Here is a 20,575-nt window from a genome sequence, read left to right on the forward strand (position 1 = left end):
TCCAGAAGCCAGCGTCTGCGAGCAGCTCAGCGTGCCGTCCACATGCGCAGGTTACAGCTCCATCACACTCCACGTGACCACCGTGAAGAAACAGCACCGAGCCATTGATTTGGATTTGGGCTGTTACTGACATCTGGTGCAGCTTTAGAAATATATTTACTGATCCTTATTTAACTGCTGTAGGTGTTCCTAAGAAATATTCCCAAGTATAACTCAAGACTAATCGGATAGTTGTTGGCTTGATCACTGGTTGCTTCACTCTGCATGCCAACGTACCCTTGGGCAGGATGCTGAACCTTGAGTTGCTCTCCAGTGCATGCACCTGAGTGTGAATGTTTGAAACCACTGAAGTACAGAAAAGTGCTTGTGTGAATTTACCATTTAATCCGGTCTCCTGTGTGTTTTTGTCTCCGGAATTGTTCCTGAGAGGAGAATTGTTGTGGTTGGAAAGATTTCAGCAGGAACACCATTTTAGGTGGAGAAGTGTGTGAGGCTGAACTGTCTGCAGGTTCTCAAACAACTTAATGAAAGTATCTCAGACACAAACATTTACATTTTTATTAGCGAGCACTTAAAGTCCAGGAAGTCTTTAAAAAACAGCCAACCAGAGCAGCTCTGTTTGATTTGGAGCTGGGCAGGAAGTTATAAGCTCATGTAGCTTAGCATGTTAGGCTAAGAGTCAAACAACTGACAGACAGCGAACAGGGAGGTTTGACAGAAAGCTCCTTTAATTCTGACTTTTATTAAGAGGACGCTCCATGAGTTCAATCTGAAACATTCAGCAGATGCTAATCTCAGTTAAAGTCAAACACCTTCAGTGAGCGTGTGCGGACAGCATGTGTGATGATGTTTGCAGCCCTTTAGCCCAGACTTTGAAGCTGCCGAGGATGAACCGTTTCCTGTTTCCAGTCCAGGCTGATAAAGCGCACCGCAGCTTTCTAAGAATCAGGAACGGTTCTGCAATCAACACCTCGTTACGTTACCCAGTGGCTGCTGTTATCAGGGGTTTAAACACCCGTCACTGTACTCCTGCACGGCAAGCAAAAGCACCCATATGAACACCTTCAGAGCCACACCTGCAGCTTAAACCTGAAGACGCCGTGAACCTCTAATTAAAGGGTCATTCTGCTTGATTTCAGTAAAGAAATGCACGGGACTAATCTTGTGAATTTTAGAAATCCATAACAGCCAACGACTGTTTCAGTCTGACTTCACTATCATTAAAAACGGGCTTTATTATCCACTCAGTGTTTGCAGACTCTATCCAATGGTCTGAAGTCAGAGGGAGCCCGATTAGCTTGAAGGTTAGCTTAGCAGTGAATCAGGTGTGGTAGATGGTCCTCCTAGGTGGGCGGAGTCATTAAACAGATAATTGTTCAGGGTCTGACAGCAGTGATTGTTATCAGAGTTTCAGGAACGTGTGTATGTGTTCTTTTGTCTGGTTTCATTGCAGCTGTGAAGGTTTGTAGAAATGTAGAAATAATGACTCACACAGTCGGTTTCACATTTAAAGACTTCCAACACAAGTGCTGGATGGACTTGAGTCAATGACCCTGGACCTTCACAAAGCCTGTATAGCTGATATGTATGTTTAACATTTTCTCTATGAAGGATCACCATGAACACTCAGTTTGTTTTGGAAATGTACAGCCTTCAGTATAGGACCTGGGTGGACTTCCTAAAAAGGAGTGTGCAGACATGCAAACACCAAACTGGTTTCAGATGTTGGTGGAGATTCAACATCAGTTTTGAGACTCTTGGATTTCTGAAGGCCTTCAGCAAAGATTATGAACGGACATCGTGTCCAACAAATATCAGGACCAAAGAGATAGACCCGAGGTTTTGTTTACCAAAAGATAAAGGGGGTCTGCACCACGGAGACTGAGACTTAAAGACTTGCAACAACAATCCTGGATTGATGCCCTCATATTGAAACTTGAGTGGATGTTTTTAAACCTCTGAATTAAGTTTGACCCAGATGTAGATTCCACAGTACGTTTACACATCAGTGGACATCTAAAACAAGTTTAAAACTGTGGACATCTAAAGACTGCAGATTTCTAAAATAGATGAAATCCAAATCTTCACATATATTCCCATATCACTCAAAGGATTTCTGTTTTTCGTTTAAAGTCCACCAACAAACTGGACCCGCAGTACCAAGGGTGTAGAAGAGGGGCCAGCCCAAAAATCAAAATTAGATCTCTGGACAAACAAAAAAATAAAAGTTCTAGACAAATATCTGTAGTTGGACATCCAGACAAACTTATTTGGACTCAGAAACATCCCGGAAAAAAACTCCAACAACGTTCCTGCACCAATAGTCTTACATAAAATTTTCTGAATGTCTACACATGACTACGACATGACGAGGACCCGAGTACCTGTCTTACACATCCACCAAACAGGGTCTTGCATTAGAGCCACCCTTACAACACTTCCAACGTCTTTGAAGGTTTTCTGCTGAATATTCAGTTTTCACTGAGATGTCCTGATTCTGGACCAGAAGTCTGTAGACTTTTTTAAAGAGAAAACATCAGTGTGCATAAAAAAAAGACAATAAGAAAGAATAATAAATGAATGTATGTCCATATTTCATGACCAAACTGTACACAGATGTTAAATGAAGTCCCAGCCTGACCTCCAGATGCTAAACCTGCAGAGACCGTGACAGGTGAAAGATGTGAGTCTACCCTCGGACACCGGCGTACAAGCTGGTGGGTTGTGGGTGTTTCTGTGTTGGTTTAAAGCCAAAAGGACCAATGATGAGGTCAATGTCATCGGATCAGCTGACAGAAAATCCACACGGGGAGAAAAAACAAGAGTTCAGCAGTTTCTCTTTTATCACATGAAAAAGTCCAGAGTTTGTCCAAAAATATAAATAAATAAATAAATAAATAAAAAGTCTTTGTGACTGTCCTGATATGCAAACAGGAAGCAGCCAATCCACTTTCACACATTCACCTGAGGACAGGTGTGTGGTAATCTCCCCCTTCACACTCACCTTGTGTTAATCATCACTGTTACAGTTTGGTCCCATTTAGCCTTTTATGTCTTTGTTTAAGTGTGAAGAGAGTAAATTTACAAAAGAAGAATAAAATCCCAAAAAAGTTTCCTCTCCCTGTGCCACAGTGCAGGATATAAATTAATATTTAACACAAATGGTTATTAGTGCTGCTGATGGTATTCCTTTAAACTCCTCCTCCTTTTATTCCGGCTGAACGTCTGATGTGGACATTAAAAACTTCCTATGAGAGAAACTGTTACACCCTGAACATTAACATCATCTTCAGGGTTTAGTCAAGCTTTTTGATTCACTTCCTCCAACAATAATAAAGAACTTTTCATGCAGATACAGTTAAAGTGATGATTCAGTGCAGTTTGGATGATGGAAATGAGAGTTAAAGTAATCACACCAAAAATGTTCTTTTAAACAAACTGTAACGCCAGCAGAAGCTTTAAAAAATGATGCTGGTTCTTCTTTGTTTCTCACACATCTCCTCTCCTTGGATCCGATTGGCCCTTCAGAACAGCACAGCGGCCTGTCCGACGCCATCGTGCGCTCACAGGAAGTTCTCCTCCAGTTTGAGATGACGGCCAAAATGCTGGAAACAATCACTGGGGAGCTGAACTCCAGGGGAAGGTGAGGGTTCGCTCCGTGATCTTAGGCTACCAGTGGTGGTTCTTGGAGAGGTAGGCGATGAGCGCCACGGCCACGCCCACATAGATACCTGTCCCGATGGTGATTGACAGGACGGCGAGGAAGAGAGCCCGCCTGGAGCTGGAGCTGGCCAGGTGAAAGTCTCCTTTGGACACCGCCTTATTGGTCTGAGAGGGACAGAGACGTAAAAACAAGTCAGACAAAGGTTAGCTCCTTATTTCGTCACTCTCCGTGTGACACGAGTTGGGAAAAGAAACATGAAACACAGAAAACTGCACTAACGTTCCACCCAACAAAGGTGAGCTAGAACCTCAGTAACAGCGGGAAACTGGGCTAAAGCATCCATCCATCCATCCACTGTGGGAGGAAGCTGGAGAGAAACCACGCAGGAACAAGGAGAACATGCAAAAGTCTGGCAGGCTGACAGCTTCAAACCTTCTCACTGTAAGGCAACTGTGCCAACCACTGCTGATGTTATAGGAGGATTCAAGTCTCTAGTCCAAGTACACCTCAGTAATTGTTACCGATCAGAATTTTTCCTCTGGTTCAATCAGGTGATGAAGATCTGTCTCCATCTTCTCTCTGATGAAACCAGCAGCTTTCAGGTCTGAACTCGCCCACAGAGCTCCGAGCTTAGGGGGAGACTCCACATGTGACGGCAGATAATCAGCTTTACAAAGAGATGCTGAGCAAAACAGCAGAAGAAGAAACAAGATTAAAAGGCAGAGGAAGAACATTAGAGAGGACCCATCAGTCTCTCTGCTCTTTAATCGCTTTTTAATAAAGCTGATGTGATCAGGGAGCAAAGCCTCCTGCTTGGTTTTTGATCTCAGGGGCTCTATTAGATATCTGCTGCATCAGCTTCTGCTTGGATTCTACTTATTGAACGAGTGGACCTGAAAAATGTTCCTAACATGACAGTGATGTGCTCCAGCTGGCCATTCTGACAGTAACCTAAACGTCATACAGGGAAACCCAGCCCTCCCACCTGACTGACTGAGTCAGACTGAAACTGTCTGAATATTTTTACTGCTTTAATTTTGTCACTCGGCTCTTTTTAACAATAATAACAATAATAATAATAAATAATAATAATAACAATAATGGATTGCATTTATATAGCGCTTTTCGAGGCCCTCAAAGCGCTGCACACTTTTTGATGTGTTATCAGAGCTGGTACTGACTGACATAACCAACACTGTGCAGTGTGACTTGGGTGAGTAACAGGTTAAAACACCAAATTCATCAAATGAAACTTCCCGACTGAGACAGCAGGTTGTTTGTTCTGTTTTAACGGTGGACTCTGGTATATGTTAGACCTCTGAGCGCCGAGTCCGACGCTGATGTTCGCCGTGTGCTGACAGTGACCATCTATCTTTGTGTCAGGTGACAGCTGAGTTAACTCTGTAAACCTGATTAACTGACTCATGGGCAGGAAATAACCACTGTAATCACCACAGTTTCCAGTAAGATTTAATTACAGTTTCCATGTCATACCACATGACAGAGGGCGCCAGTGAGCTCAGGACCTCCTGTGACTGGTCCAGTGGGGAACAATGAGATGTTTCGGCCCGAATAAAGAATGTGTGTGTGTGTGTGTGTGTGTGTGTGTGTGTGAAGCCAGAGTTATGTAACAAGCTCAAACTGTGTGTCATATGTAGACAGCTTTTACTGGCATTGTGGGTCCTAAGTGTGTATACGTCACCACATTAGAGGGACATGTAATGCCAACATTTGAAGACACGCTTTTTAAGGTTAGGGTCATCCCAGTAGTAGTGTGAGTTAATCTCCAGGAAATGAATCTGTGTGCGTGTTGGACTTGATCTAAAAGCACCAAATCAGATTATAAACAGGAGCTTAACAAAAACAGATTGTTTCAGTCTGCCACAGGCACCATTTACTCTCAGGACACGGTACTTTTCAGCTGTTTGTTCTCACAGTAAAAGTGTCCTGACAGTATTTTCAGAGGGAGTCTGAATGAATCTGAATCTGACTCTGCTCGTTTCTCTTCTCATTCATCATTAGATAAATGTCCTGATGTGACCTCATACACAATACATCACACTGAGTGTTCACTATGATCTGTGTGAAAGCTTTTCTTCCTGTGTGTCTGCTTTGTTATATGTGAGTTCAGTTTGTATCGTCCTTGATTTTAAAAGTTATTTCCTGGTGTGCTGTTCTGTGTTTTGACTTGCTGCCTCTGTTAGCATCAGACCGAGTTTACCTTTTTACCCTCTGTACCTGACATGTGTTTAGCCTGGGTCTAACTGGAGGTTCAGGGTGTTTGACTGCCCTGTTAGGGTAAACTAACTGCAGTAAATACAATAAAAACTAGTTCAAGAAAACTTGAGGACTAAAGCTCACCGTGGAGGAGATGGCTCAGACAGAGCCATTTAGCATTAGCACGTCCAACAACCTGCTCATTATAAACGTCCCTTAGATCCGACTGGCTGCAGCCACTCAGTTACTTTTCCTCAATAAGAAGTCATGTCAGTACATTTAGAGCTGTAACATCTCCATGGGACTCAAATAAGCGTTATTACTGAGAACATGTTGACGAGTGTCATGTTTTTGACCTTTCAGGCACAGTCATCAGTAATGATGCGCCTGTTCTTAGAAAGGCTGTGGGACTTCTTAGTGTTACGATTAAAGGTTTGGGACCAAAGAAGATTCTCGTATTTCAAACATGATGTAAAGCAGGCAGGAGGTGATCCTGAAGATCCTCTCTCACTCTGTGAGTGAAGTTTGAACCCCGAGTGAGCAGGGATGGGCGGATGATGCTGAGAGCAGGATCCTCTCCTGCGTGCTCATCACGTTTGAAATATTCCTTTTTTAATGATTTTGGTTTGATGAACCTCTGACAGAGAAAGGACAACCATGCTCCTTCTCCTCCTCTTCCTCCTGCCGCAGCGCTTTCTGTTGTGTCTCACTGACGGATTTCAGTGTGGGAAGGGTTGTCAGTGGCAACCAGCCCAGGCTCCCTTGGAGCTGTAGGTGTGCAGTTGCCATGGAAACCACATATGTGACAACCAGACAGCTCGTTGCCAAAACCCTCCGCAGTTCAAACCTCCCACGTCTACAAACTGTCAGACAGCTGCTCGAATCAAGTCTTTGTTTTGATTCTCATTCTGCAACATTCAACGCAGCGTCACTTTAAACACGACTGGGCTGAAACCAGAGAGTGCAACTGCGACCAGAGTGCGACTGCGACCAGCGTGCCACTGCGACCAGAGTGCGACTGCGACCAGCGTGCCACTGCGACCACAGTGCGACTGCGACCAGCGTGCGACTGCGACCAGCGTGCGACTGCGACCACAGTGCGACTGCGACCAGCGTGCCACTGCGACCAGAGTGCGACTGCGACCAGAGTGCCACTGCGACCAGAGTGCGACTGCGACCAGAGTGCGACTGCGACCAGCGTGCCACTGCGACCACAGTGCGACTGCGACCAGCGTGCGACTGCGACCACAGTGCGACTGCGACCAGCGTGCCACTGCGACCACAGTGCGACTGCGACCAGCGTGCCACTGCGACCAGAGTGCGACTGCGACCACAGTGCGACTGGGACCAGCGTGCCACTGCGACCACAGTGCGACTGCGACCACAGTGCGACTGGGACCAGCGTGCGACTGCGACCAGCGTGCCACTGCGACCACAGTGCGACTGCGACCAGTGTGCCACTGCGACCAGAGTGCGACTGCGACCACAGTGCGACTGGGACCAGCGTGCCACTGCGACCAGCGTGCCACTGCGACCAGCGTGCCACTGCGACCACAGTGCGACTGCAACCAGCGTGCCACTGCGACCACAGTGCCACTGCGACCAGCGTGCGACTGAGACTACAGTGCCACTGCGACCACAGTGCGACTGCGACCAGCGTGCGACTGCGACCAGCGTGCCACCGCGACCACAGTGCCACTGCGACCACAGTGCCACTGCGACCACAGTGCCACTGCGACCAGCGTGCGACTGCGACCACAGTGCGACTGCGACCACAGTGCGACTGCGACCAGCGTGCCACTGCGACCACAGTGCCACTGCGACCAGCGTGCCACTGCGACCAGCGTGCCACTGCGACCAGCGTGCGACTGAGACCACAGTGCGACTGCGACCACAGTGCGACTGCGACCAGCGAGCCACTGCGACCAGCGAGCCACTGCGACCAGAGGGCGACTGTAACCAGACTGGAACTTTGTTCCTCTTCCTCCCTGACCGCTTTACAAACTACAACTAGGTGAGAGATGACTCCGGTTTGGCAGCCATATTCATACAGAGTAGTAATGGAGGACGCCATTCCTACTCCATTACTACTCCGTCTGTCCGTCCATGTGAACACGTGTCCATATTGACGTGGTCCAGCTCAGTTTCTGTTCGTTTCCAGAGTCAGCTTTGTTGTTTAGCTTTAGTTTTTATTACAGTTAGTTTCATGGTTTCATAATGTGGGGGTAATTCAGACGTCTAAACGACTACATCTCTTTGTATCACAGAGACACGTCAGTGTCATTAAACCTGATGAACCTCTTCCTATTAACACAAACTCAAACACGAGGGGCTTCCAAACAGGAAATGACCAGCAGCAGTTTGAGGTGATCAGAGGTCAGAGAAAGTCAGTGACCCCACAGGTCTGGGTCCGGTGACACAAAGTGGGCGGGCCCAACCTAAACTTTTCTCAACTTTGGAATGTGAGTGGCTGAGGTTTCTGCATGCAGTTTCTCTGTCAGACCCGCCCCTCACTCATCACATCTGGTTTCAAAACACGATGACGGCGAGGACAAAGACGTCACAGCGGCCGTGTCCGTCTTGCATACCGACACGATCTAGTTTTGATTTCTGAGTTCGGCTCGTTCTTCCATGCTTGAAGTGAAATGGGCAGAAAAATCTGATCTGAGTTCAGTGGAGGTCAAACTCAAAGTCATGTTGCTGAGGCTGACGTGGGGTTCATTGACTCACTACGTCAACCGTGAACTCTGGTCTGTTTTTCGTGAGCGTTCGCTCCACGGTTACAGTAGCAGCCAATCATTTGACACCACAAAAAGGCATCACTGGTCACTTGAACGGGGAGGAGCTCAGTCACTGTGACGTTTCCTGTTTTATTTTGAAATTCCTGGTCTGTGTGTCGCTGTCTGCTGGTTCGTGGGTTTATTCTGTGCTCCGTTCTTCCTGTGTCTGCGTTGTGTTTATGTATAATTTCCTCCAGTTTGAATGTTTCACGGGTTTTCCCTTTCTCCTGTTCTCCTTACCTGGATTTTACCTGTGTGAGGTCACAGCAGGTTCCGCCTCTGTCCCACTCCTGATTTTTTTAACAAGCTGAGTGAGAGCATCTCTCCTCCTCCAGCTGACTGCAGATCAGTTGTATAAGGTGAACTGTGTCAGCGTGTGTCGAAGCAGCTCTGAAGTAATGATCCACACACACACACACACACACACTGACTCATTACTGTAAATACACAACAGTCACTTCATTGACGTGTTCGGGTCATGTGGTTGTTTCAGGCAGGTAGTTTATTCCAGCTGGAGGGAATCATGTCTCCATCCCACAAACAGACAAACCACAGCTGCTAACTGTTAGCAGTGACCCCATAATCACATTAGCCATCTGTTACCATTAATGTAGCAGTTAGCAGACTGTAGTTAGACAAACATGAATAATTATTGCAGCTGAACGGGTCGTGGATGCAATATTGATCCGTGTCAGAGCGAATTACAGACACATGGAGAAGCGGGCGGGTTGATGCTGTGCAGAGTAGTGGGGGAAGCACAGCCAAAGAGTCCAGAGTGTGGAGAACCAATCAGAGCAATGAGAGCAGAGCAGCCAATCAGACGCTTTCAGGCCTGACGAGCAGAGCTGAGAGCAGAGTGAGGCTGCAGGTGGACGTGGACACCAGTTTGGACCAAGGAGGAAGAACTTTGAGTGCCCAGGGCAGCATGTGCAGTTTACAGCCCTCTCTGGTCCCTATGTGGTGGTGCGGTGGTTAGCACTGTTGCCTCACAGCGAGAAAGTGCGGCTGACAGGCTGGCTGTGTGGCTTCTCTCACATGCAGTAACAGGTGTGAGTCTGTATAGTTCTGTGTTAGACAGACTGGCATCTCGCTCTCTGGTAGCTCTGATAAGGATGGATGTATTTAACACTTTAAAGCAGGGGTGGGAAACTCGAGGGCCGGTGTCCTGCAGGTTTTAAACATCACCCTGGGTCAGCACAGCTGAACCACATGATGAGTTCTTTACCAGGAGAACTCTGGAGAACTTCAAGACATGTTGAGGAGGTCATTTAGCTGCTTAAATCAGCTGACATGTCTAAACCTGCAGGACACCAGCCCTCGAGTTCCTCACCCCTGCTTTAAAGCCTAACCTGTTGCTGTGTCAGACATCTGTAATCTGAACCATTTGCTCAGTTGAAAGAATTCCAGTGTTCTGTGCTTTTTCAGTGATTTTAGGGTTATTACAAGTGTCCGCTGTAGTTAGACCTAGTTTCTACCAACTGCGTCTCATTTCCAAGGCTAGGCAGTATGTTACGCATAAGGACCTGGAAAAGCTCATCCACGCCTTTGTGACCTCTAGGCTGGATTACTGCGATTCACTTTATTTCGGTCTTCATTCTGCCCTTCTTCATAGACTGCAAACAGTTCAAAATGCTGCGGCACACATTCTGACTGGAACTGGGAGGTTTGCCTCTATTACCCCTGTTCTAGCTGACCTGCACTGGCTACCCATTAAATACCGCATCCAATTTAAAATACTGCTGCTTACGTTTAAAATCACCCACAACACAGCACCGAGCTACCTTATCGAACTCCTTAGATCGTACGTTCCCGCCAGAGCACTAAGATCATCTACTCAGTTACTCATGGTGCAGCCAAGATCTCGGCTGAAGTCTAGAGGTGACCGTGCGTTTGCCTTGGCTGCACCAGAGTTGTGGAATAACCTTCCTATTGCAATCCGGGCGTCCGATTCTACCCCATCATTTAAATCACGGTTAAAAACCTATTTGTTTAATCTCGCTTTTCCTGCTTGTCAGTGCCTGTACCTGACTCTTAGACTTACTCTATTTTCCTTTATACATATCTTTTATAGACTAGAACAGAATAATCCTTTAATTGTCCCACAAGGGGAAATTTGGTTGTAACAGCAGCCAAAAAGACACATATACAAACAAACAGTACACAGGACACAGAACAGAAACATACACAATTTTTCTTACATATTTACATTAAGGACAATGGCTTGTGCTTTTACAATGCTTTTACTTGATATGTATTTTATGCTACCCCTGTGTATTAGTGACAATGACCTGTTAGTATATTTGGTACTTTGCTAAGGCCTTATAATACTCATGTTACTTTCTGTCTTTTATGTTAAGCACTTTGGTATACTGCTGGTTTTTAAATGTGCTCTATAAATAAAGATGTATTGTATTGCGGTAAACCTGGGCACACTGCGTAAAGACGGAGGTTGGTGGAGAAAAGACAGTTTTTACATTCTTTTTTATTGTTTTGTTTTTACTGTTTGCCGCGATTTGAATACCTGCCTGGGATTACCGTAATGACCCTAACATCAGTGAAAAGCACAGAGTCGATGCTTTCAGAAACCGCTGGAATTTTCCCGTGTTCAAGAGTAATTTGACCTAAAACGCTCCCGTCGGTTTTGAGGGGTTACAGTTTTGTGCACTCGCTGTCGTTTCCCTCATTTATGCACATTGCTCAAAGGTTAAAGGGGATTTTTGTTTGTGTTCTGTGCTCACTCTTTAACACACTGCAGCTTTGACACGTCCATTAGCTGGGAAAACTCAGACTAGATGTTAAATGTTTAAATGTACCATCTTGTAAGGGCCTCTGGCTTCAAAACACGAGAACTCTTTGATTTCTTATTTCAGATAAACGTTAACATCCAAACGCTGCAGCTGATCTGAGTCCTCACCTCGTGCGACAGGTAGAAGGCGGCGATGCCGAGCGGCCAGAAGCAGCAGAGCATGGAGAAGACGCTGAGGCCCAGGTGATCTCTGGGAGGCATCAGCAGGAAGGCGTCCTCGCTCTCTGATTCGCTGGAGTAATCGCTCTGATCAAAAACACGAATCAATCACTCACCCGGAGCAGCTTTTCAGGCGAGAACATTAGACACCTGTGTGTATGTCTGTGTCGCCACCCACCTGTCGGTCAAACAGGCCACGCCCCCAACAATGCAAACTTTAACCCAGGTGAGTTATAAAAACATCCTCCCACATACAGTTGTTACTTAACAGCACATGGAGATTTTAACACAGGAGTCTAGGGGACTGACTCAGTGCTGCTGCCTCTGCTGGACACCAGAGGAACTGCAGCACATGGAGCTTTCTGATTGGTTTTGGCTAAAATGAAGTCTACATTTTTGTTTGTTTCTACAGATCCAGCAGGAATAAAGAGAGAGGCCGTTCCATCAGCTGGCTGTGGGGGTTGAGCGTGACACTTTCAGGAGGCCAGCGCTTGCCTCACGCCTCAAGTCAAAATGGAGGCTGCTGTAAAACGTCTCGTGGTGCTGTGACGTCCCTGATGGTGTTTGTGTACCTACTGCAGAGAAATCAGTTTCGCATCCTCACAAATGTCATTACTGATTTAATTTTAAACTTCTGAAATAAAACTTCCTGTGAGCTTTAAACTCCTGGACTGGTTTCACTTTACAGCTTTAGGTGAATAATTCAGGTGATTCACCAAATTGTGACTGTTACTGCTCCTCTGAGTGTGCCCTGCCCTCTGGCCTCTTTAATCCCTGCAGCACACACACACACACCCACACACACACCCACACCCACACACACACACACACACACACCCACACACACACACACACACACACACCCATTAGAGCTGCAGAGTAGATTAAAGCTGGACTTCAGTGAGACAAAATCTCAGCTAATCGTCTCTAAAGCGATTGGCTGTTAGGAGGTCAAACGTGTCGCTCAGAGAGCTGCAGCTCTGAGTGCTAATCTCATTCTGCAGGAAGCACTCTGACTCCCCATCACGGACGGATGGACGGACTTCCAGCCATCCATCCGTCCACCTGTCTGTCCTTCCCTCTAGCCCTCAATATATCCTTCCTTTCATCCTTCTATCCCTCCTTCCATCCTTCCATCCATCCTCCCACCTATCCTCTTCAGAAATCGGATCAACACAGCAGTGGGCTCAGCAAGTATTCCAGATGTTTCTTTACTAGCTTTACTTCCTGTTATCCAGAGCTGTTCCCAGGTCAGACAGAACGTCTAACGTTTCCATGTGTCTGTATGTTGTCAGTCGTCCAGGTCATGGTAATCTCAGGAGCTTGGAAAGAAGAGTGGGCTTCTTTGACGTTTCACTCTTTATCAATTCTAAAGAGAAGCTTCTCAGATGACAGCTGAAACGTCTTGAAGTAACTCAAAGAAGCCCGGTCGCTCTTCTTTTCAAGCTCCTTATACTATAATCTTTCCATCTAGTTCTGGATGGATCCGGTGGGGTTTCTGGGCATGGCTAAAACATTTCCAAAGAGAAGCATCCAGGAGGAACCCTGATCCTGATCAGATCTGATCTGAAACACCTCCTTGATTCTGAGATCCCTCAAAGTGCGGGTTCCTCACCCGATCTCTAAAGAGGAAGCTGTTTCTGCCACTTGGATGCCACAGCTCACAGTCACAATGGTAGAAATGTACATTTATACTCAAAGGGGAGCAACCAGCTGTTGCCCAGCAGGTCTGAAGTAGTCAGAACATCTGCGATGCTTTAAAAAACTTTGGGTTAGAGCATCTGTGAGCGACTGATGATGACCAGAAATCACTAAGCCAAGATGATGAACCAGCAGCCACAAAAGCTCCTTCAGAGCTCAGCTATAACAGTAACACCGCAGATACTTTAATCTTGACTTTCTTGATGTCTCTGATGATAGCAGATATCAGCTGATTTCCAAAATCTGCTGGATGTGCTTCATCAATGTCACCTACTACAGCACAGACAGGTTTGTGTTCACACACTGTTTTATATATATTTCGATTCGATGCCCTGACCTCCATCATGCTGAGCTCACTGATCACCAAACCAAGCCTCAAGCTGACTCACAGTGGCTCTCACGTCTGGTTCTTCCTCTGTTAAAGAAGATCTGACTGGATCACAAGTCAATGTGGAAACTTTGTTAACATCTTTCCACTGTGATGCGGTTGTTGTTGTCATAGCAACGACTTTAAATGGCAAAAACATTGGTGTTCAGCCATGCTTCCTTGGTGTGGTAGCACCCATGAGGAAACCCGTTTTGACTACCACAGAGACGTTTGACAGCAGCATCTAGTGGACATGAGAGGAACTGCAGTGCCTGTTTTCCCTCAGTGAATATATGCTGATGACACTTTTCTGTCAGAACGAGAAAAAGAGTCTTGGCACTCGTTCTTCAGACCTCTGCCCTCACCTCGGCTCAGGAGCCAGAGTGAGTCATCCACCAATCAGAAGGTCAGTGGTTGGGTCTGGGGTTCTGTAGCCAGAGTTTTCCCCAACTCATCATCAGAGTGTGAGTGTGTGAACGTAAGGTGAAAAGAGCTTATTTACCTCGAGCTCCTGGAAGTCTTCATCGTCGTCGATGTCATAGGACAGCCTGTGAATCTTTGCCTCCTCGCCAGAAAACTCCAGATACTTCCCATCAGTGAACAGCAGCACCTCCTTTGTGGAGGTGGGGGCGGCAGAAGAAGAGGAGGCTTCTGGTCCAAGTCCCTCGATGAAGGTGGTCTCACAGCAGTCGCCTCCCCCGGCCTCCCCCCAGGCCCGCAGGACACTCTCTGGGCACAGGAAGAGGCCGGGGGCCGGCCTGAGGCCAGGGTCTGGCACCCCATGGTGGGGTAGGAGAGTGCTGGGGTTCAGAAGCTGGGGAGGACCCCTGCTGTGCTCCTGCTGAGTGGAGGTGCTCATCACCACATGACCCTGATACTGAGGAGCAGAGTACACTGACAGCAGCGCCTCCTGGGGCTCCGCCCCCAGCCTGTGCGTGTTGATCAGGCCATTTTGTCTGCAGGATTCTCCTCCTCCTCTCTGTGAGACTCTCCCAAGCCCGGAGGAGGTTTCAGTCTCTTCTCCTCGGCTCTCCTCGTCTCCTCCACCTTCCATCTCTCCTCAGAACTCGTTTCCTCCTCGAGGGGTCTCTCAGAGAGGTCAGAGGTCAAGGGTCAGGCATTGTGGACTGAACTTTGCTGAAAAATAGAAAAAGAGAAGATAGAATAGAATAGAATAGCCCTTTGATGTCATTGTACAGGTGCTCCACACCAACTGTGACAGCAGGAATAAATACAAAATAAGATAGAGGCACACACTGGAGAACAAAGGAGGAAGTGCAACAAAAGGCGTTGGTCCGTGTGTGACGGGCCTGTCCTGCTGTCCTCACAGGCAGAAATATCCTCACAGCACGGACACATGCACCCGTGTGATGTGTGTTTGCAAATGTGGTGTGTGTGTGTGTGTGTGTGTGTGTGTGTGTTAGAGGATTCACCTGCTGAGCTGCATCCTGCATCCCATGAGATGCCTCGATAAACACCTGAGGTCCTTTTATGTTTTGGCAGGAAACCATCAGCAGGAGGACAGTCTGACATACGGGGACATGTCTGCACTGCTGTGTTTGCGGCTTCATATTTGGACCTGATGATGGTCTGTTTGGAATATGTGACGTCAGCAGCGTGTGTGAAACCTTAAACACCTGAAGCACCTGGTATATTAGAGCTCTAATAAAGGATTTCGTGCCTCGGCCCTCCCTCCATACAGTCGTCAGATATTGTGGTGTTTCCTGCTGGTGCTTCCTTGGCTGTGGTGTTGGAGGTGTTCCTGACGTTTTTGGTGTATTTGTGACTCTTTGAGCTGAAACATCAAATAATCCACAGCACATTAATAATAAAGCTCATCTTCAAAGCTGCGCCCCCACCATCACCACCAACAGGCGCACGTGCATGGACACCGCGCACACGCACGTGCACGGATGTTTACAGAAAAAACCTCATCGTAGACCCGAATACCGACACTCACCGGCTCTGACGTCAGCACGGTGATAGCCACACGCGCACACACACAAACACGCGCACATACTCACCTCCCAAGGTGAGACACGAGAGCCGTTCATCCACCCATCTGCGCATCCAGGCGTGACAGCGACCCCCGCGGCTGTCCCGCAGCCGCTCTGGGTGCGCTCTGAGCGGGCTGAGAAGCGGCGGGGTCCCGATGCGAAGCTCCGGATTTCCAAAACAGCCGTAAGAGGAGAGAGGCAGGCGGGCAGGCAGGTGTCCGTCTGCTCCGAGAATGATTCTCCTGCAGAGAGGAGGTGGAGAGGAGGAGGAGGAGAGAGGAGGCATGTGCGCTGAATACAGAGGAGGTGTGTGTCAGCAGAGACTTCTTCCACAGGGTCCTAAAGCCCCTCACATCAAGCGAATGACGAATTGAATAAATCGTCCTTGAAAACGTCCAGGTTTGGACTCGTGAAGTCAGACCCGCTGAACAATCGCATGTTTGCTCGGACTTAGAACTGGTTTTAGTTTGGAGTTGATCCTGATCTGCATCCACGAATTTCTCAAAGAATTCAGAAATTCAATTAATGTTGAATTTTGGACATCAGATCTTCTTTTGTTTTTAGCTGGGAGACATCGTCCTGATGTTCTAATATTACAAACCGAATCTGTTCCAGATCTCCTTCTGCAATCAGTTCATGCAGGAAGTTTATGATGTCTCAGCTCCACCTGCTGCTTTTCATGCAGAAACAATCTTGTAGAGACTAAACAAAATATAAACGAGGGAAGAGTCAAGAGAGAGAATGTCAGGGTGAGATATTCCATCAGGCGTCATGGAAACAGGACATTTTAAAGTGAACCACACTTTCTGTCATAAACACTCTTCAGACAGAGTACACTCACTAAACCTTCATCAGGTCCCATTAAACCTGGTATGAGTGATGGTTTGATTTTATCAGTGTGTCACATCACTGTGGACGAGGAACTCACAGCTCGTCTGAGCGGTTTGCTTTTTGTGCGTCAGATGTGCAAACATCTCCACTGTGCTGTGGTTTGTTCCAGACGTCTGGTGGTTTGTGCAGTTAGGACTCTGCAGACCTAGCAGAGCTGCCATGAGAGAGGAGGCATCAGGTCATCAATGCATCCGATCAGGTCGTCAGTGCATCCGATCAGGTCGTCAGCGCATCCGATCAGGTCGTCAATGCATCCGATCAGTTCATCAATGCATCCGATCAGGTCGTCAATGAGTCTGATCAGGTCATCAGTGCATCCGATCAGGTCATCAATGCATCCGATCAGTTCATCAATGCATCCGATCAGGTCGTCAGTGCATCCGATCTGGTTGTCAATGAGTCTGATCAGGTCATCAGTGCATCCGATCAGTTCATCAGTGCATCCGATCAGGTCGTCAGTGCATCCGATCTGGTTGTCAATGAGTCTGATCAGGTCATCAGTGCATCCGATCAGGTCGTCAGTGCATCCGATCAGGTTGTCAGTGCATCCGATCAGGTCGTCAATGCAGCCGATCTGGTTGTCAATCAGTCTGATCAGGTCATCAGTGCATCCGATCAGGTCGTCAGTGCATCCGATCTGGTTGTCAATGAGTCTGATCAGGTCATCAGTGCATCCGATCAGGTCGTCAGTGCATCCGATCAGGTTGTCAGTGCATCCGATCAGTGCATCCGATCAGGTCGTCAATGCATCCAATCAGGTCGTCAATGCATCCGATCAGTTCATCAGTGCATCCGATCTGGTTGTCAATGAGTCTGATCAGGTCGTCAGTGCATCCGATCAGGTTGTCAGTGCATCCGATCAGGTCGTCAATACATCCAATCAGGTCGTCAATGCATCCGATCAGGTCATCAGTGCATCCGATCAGGTCGTCAATGAGTCTGATCAGGTCATCAGTGCATCCGATCAGGTCGTCAATGAGTCTGATCAGGTCATCAGTGCATCCGATCTGGTTGTCAATGAGTCTGATCAGGTCATCAGTGCATCCGATCAGGTCATCAGTGCATCCGATCAGGTTGTCAGTGCATCTGATCAGGTCGTCAATGCATCCGATCTGGTTGTCAATGAGTCTGATCAGGTCATCAGTGCATCCGATCAGGTCGTCAATGCATCCAATCAGGTCGTCAATGCATCCGATCAGGTCATCAGTGCATCCGATCAGGTCGTCAATGCATCTGATCTGGTTATCAATGAGTCCGATCAGGTAATCAATGCAGCTGATCAGCTGCTGCTGCCGAGCAGAAGAATAACGGCGCTTCCCCTGGGGGCGGAGTCAGGTTTCCACGCAGTTGTTAATTCATTAACATCGGTGTTATAGAGCTTAGGTTGGATTTGAGCTCTTAGGACCTGCTGGAGCCCCACCCACCTGATGTTTGTGAGGGGTAGCCAGTCAGAGGTAAGCTGTGTGGAAAATGGGGAGGAGTTAAATATCTCGCTTCAGACAGAGGATGCAGAGAGGCTGGTGTCAGGTAAAGAAGGATTATTCTGAACAGGGACTCATGCACAGCTGCTTTCAGAGAGTCCAGGAACAGACCACACGTTACCATCAGGAGGGAGGAGGTAACGGAGGGGAGATCAGGATGAAGCAGAGAATTTTGGAGGAGGCTGAGGAAAAAAACGTCAAACATCTGAGTGAGAAGAACTTGTCAAAGCAGAAGAATAAGCTCCAAAATAAATTCATGGATAGTAACCGAAACTAAACAGGATGTAGGGTGCGCTGTACGCAATGATGGAGTCCTCATTTCCTGTTATCCTGCTCCACCCACACCACCTTTTTTGAAAAGCATGCAGGAGTGTTTTTGTGTGTTTTACTGTGTAAGATTTAACCTCATGTTGAATATGAGCTGCACAAAAGGGAAGTGCTGAAGCAGCTTAATGGTAAAAGTGCCTTCAGTGATCCACACATCACAACATCAGGTCACTCCTGCAGAGGGAAACATAAATCAGCACAAATGAAAAATGCTGCATCCCCTTCACGCTCACTGCAGACCTGCACAGCTTCATCCACCTCACAGGTCCAGGGCAGATCTGACAGACGCAGCACTCCTCCTGTCAGACCACACTCAGGGCCCACCGTCACACCTTCACGCTGAGGTCTGAATGTTGGAAACAAAATGAAAAAATCAGATTTTGTCTTGAATTTACTCATTTTTATCTTCATGACTCAAAATTCTTTAGAACCAGATTTCCAGCTGAGTCCAAACTTCCTTTCCTGTTTTCATTCTTCGGTTAGTTTCGGTTAGTAGGGGAAAGTACCACAGCTGTGGAAGACCTCCTGTGTGGTACCGGTACCAAAGACCTCCCATCCCAAGGACCTCAGCAGCTACAGGCCGGTAGCCCTGACATCACATCTGATGAAGACCCTCAAGAGGTTGGTTCTAAACCATCTGCGCCCCCTGGTGAGGTCTTCATTGGATCCGCTGTAGTTTGCTTACCAGCCTGGCATTGGGGTGGAGGACGCCATCATCTACCTCCTGCACCGAGCTCTGACTCACCTGGAGAAGCCTGGAAGCACTGTGAAGATCACGTTCTTTGATTTCTCCAGTGCTTTCAACACCATCCAGCCACGACTTCTGAGAGACCAGCTGGAGCTATCGGGAGTGGACCACCACATGTCCCAGTGGATACTGGACTACCTCACAGAACGCCCACAGTATGTGAGGTCACAGGGCTGTGTCTCTGACACACTGGTCTGCAGTACGGGGGCCCCACAGGGAACTGTGCTGGCACCGTTCCTCTTCACCCTCTACACTGCAGACTTCTCCATCAACTCCCCACGCTGCCACCTACAGAAGTTCTCTGACGACTCTGCCATAGTCGGCCTCATCACAGGTGAGGACGACTCAGAGTACAGACAGTGGACTCTGGACTTTGTAGACTGGTGTCAGCAGAACCACCTGCTGATCAATGCCGGGAAAACCAAGGAGTTGGTGGTGGACTTCTGGAGACGCAGACCCACCACACTGACACCGGTGAACATCCAGGGAGTGGACATTGAGATAGTGGACTCTTATAGGTACCTGGGTGTTCACCTGAATAATAAACTGGACTGGAGCCACAACACTGATGCTCTTTACAGGAAGGGTCAGAGCAGACTCTACCTGCTGAGGCGGCTGAGGTCATTTGGAGTACAGGGAGCGCTTTTAAAGACCTTCTATGACTCTGTGGTTGCATCTGTCAGTTTTTACAGTGTTGTATGTTGGAGCAGCAGTTTATCGGCAGCTGAGAGGAAGAGGTTGGATAAACTAATCAGGAAGGCCAGCTCTGTTCTGGGATGCACCCTGGACCCAGTGCAGGTGGTGGGAGACAGAAGGACTCTGGCCAAAATAACATCTCTGATGGACAGAGTCTCCCACCCCATGCATGGAAATGTTGCTGAACTGCAGAGCTCCTTCAGTGAGAGACTGCTGCATCCTCAATGCATGAAGGAGCGTTTCCGCAGGTCCTTCCTCCCTGCAGCTGTCAGACTGTACAATCAGAACTGCTCCCAACAATCACAGATGTTTACATCAGTGCTGTAACTGCAATAAGTTAATCAACCGATTTGCACTACAACCTGGTTTGCCTCTTATCTGTAGTTATTTTTATTTAATTTAATAACTGTACAGTACTCTGTTTATAGTAACCATTGTCCTTAATGTAAATATGTAAGAAAAATTGTGTATGTTTCTGTTCTGTGTCCTGTGTACTGTTTGTTTGTATATGTGTCTTTTTGGCTGCTGTTACAACCAAATTTCCCCTTGTGGGACAATTAAAGGATTATTCTATTCTATTCTATTCCCTAGTTCCTGCTGCAGTTCACAGATTAAACGTCAGCGCCCCCTGCAGCTGTGGACGCTTTACTGCAGCACACACACCTGTGAGCCTCCAGGCGCTCCTCCCTGCAGACTCTGGAGCAAGGCTGAAGGGAAAGCATCAGATAGTGAAAAATGAAG

The 20,575-nt window shown here is 47.5% G+C and overlaps 1 protein-coding gene across 3 annotated transcripts; it reads right to left on the reverse strand.

Moving 5' to 3' along the window:
* Positions 1-544: 544 nt before the first annotated feature.
* Positions 545-16,753, reverse strand: syndig1 (synapse differentiation inducing 1). 3 transcript variants are annotated; one of them, XM_003457472.5, is made up of 4 exons: positions 15,719-16,753; positions 14,197-14,831; positions 11,576-11,713; positions 545-3,828 (listed from the first exon to the last, which is right to left on the reverse strand). In XM_003457472.5, the coding sequence occupies exons 2-4, from the start codon at positions 14,746-14,748 to the stop codon at positions 3,670-3,672; spliced, it is 849 nt and encodes a 282-aa protein (XP_003457520.1). In that variant the 5' UTR covers positions 14,749-14,831; positions 15,719-16,753; the 3' UTR covers positions 545-3,669. The 3 variants fall into 3 exon arrangements, with proteins under 3 accessions (XP_003457520.1, XP_025753017.1, XP_025753016.1); XM_025897232.1 differs by having other exon boundaries at positions 15,128-16,753; XM_025897231.1 differs by lacking the exons at positions 545-3,828; positions 11,576-11,713 and having other exon boundaries at positions 14,751-15,489; positions 15,719-16,393; positions 16,620-16,753.
* Positions 16,754-20,575: the final 3,822 nt, after the last annotated feature.

The sequence above is a fragment of the Oreochromis niloticus genome, linkage group LG13 (genome assembly GCF_001858045.2).
Source record: "Oreochromis niloticus isolate F11D_XX linkage group LG13, O_niloticus_UMD_NMBU, whole genome shotgun sequence".
Taxonomy (NCBI): Eukaryota; Metazoa; Chordata; class Actinopteri; order Cichliformes; family Cichlidae; genus Oreochromis; species Oreochromis niloticus.

Bases quoted from the DNA above. Each gene is read 5' to 3' on its own strand.
- syndig1 (XM_025897231.1), bottom strand. From the start codon at position 15,977: ATGCCTCCTCTCTCCTCCTCCTCCTCTCCACCTCCTCTCTGCAGGAGA. The intron at 15,490-15,718 runs GTGAGTATGTGC...TTGATGTTTCAG, and splicing joins CTCGTGTCTCACCTTGGGAG to CTCAAAGAGTCACAAATACA.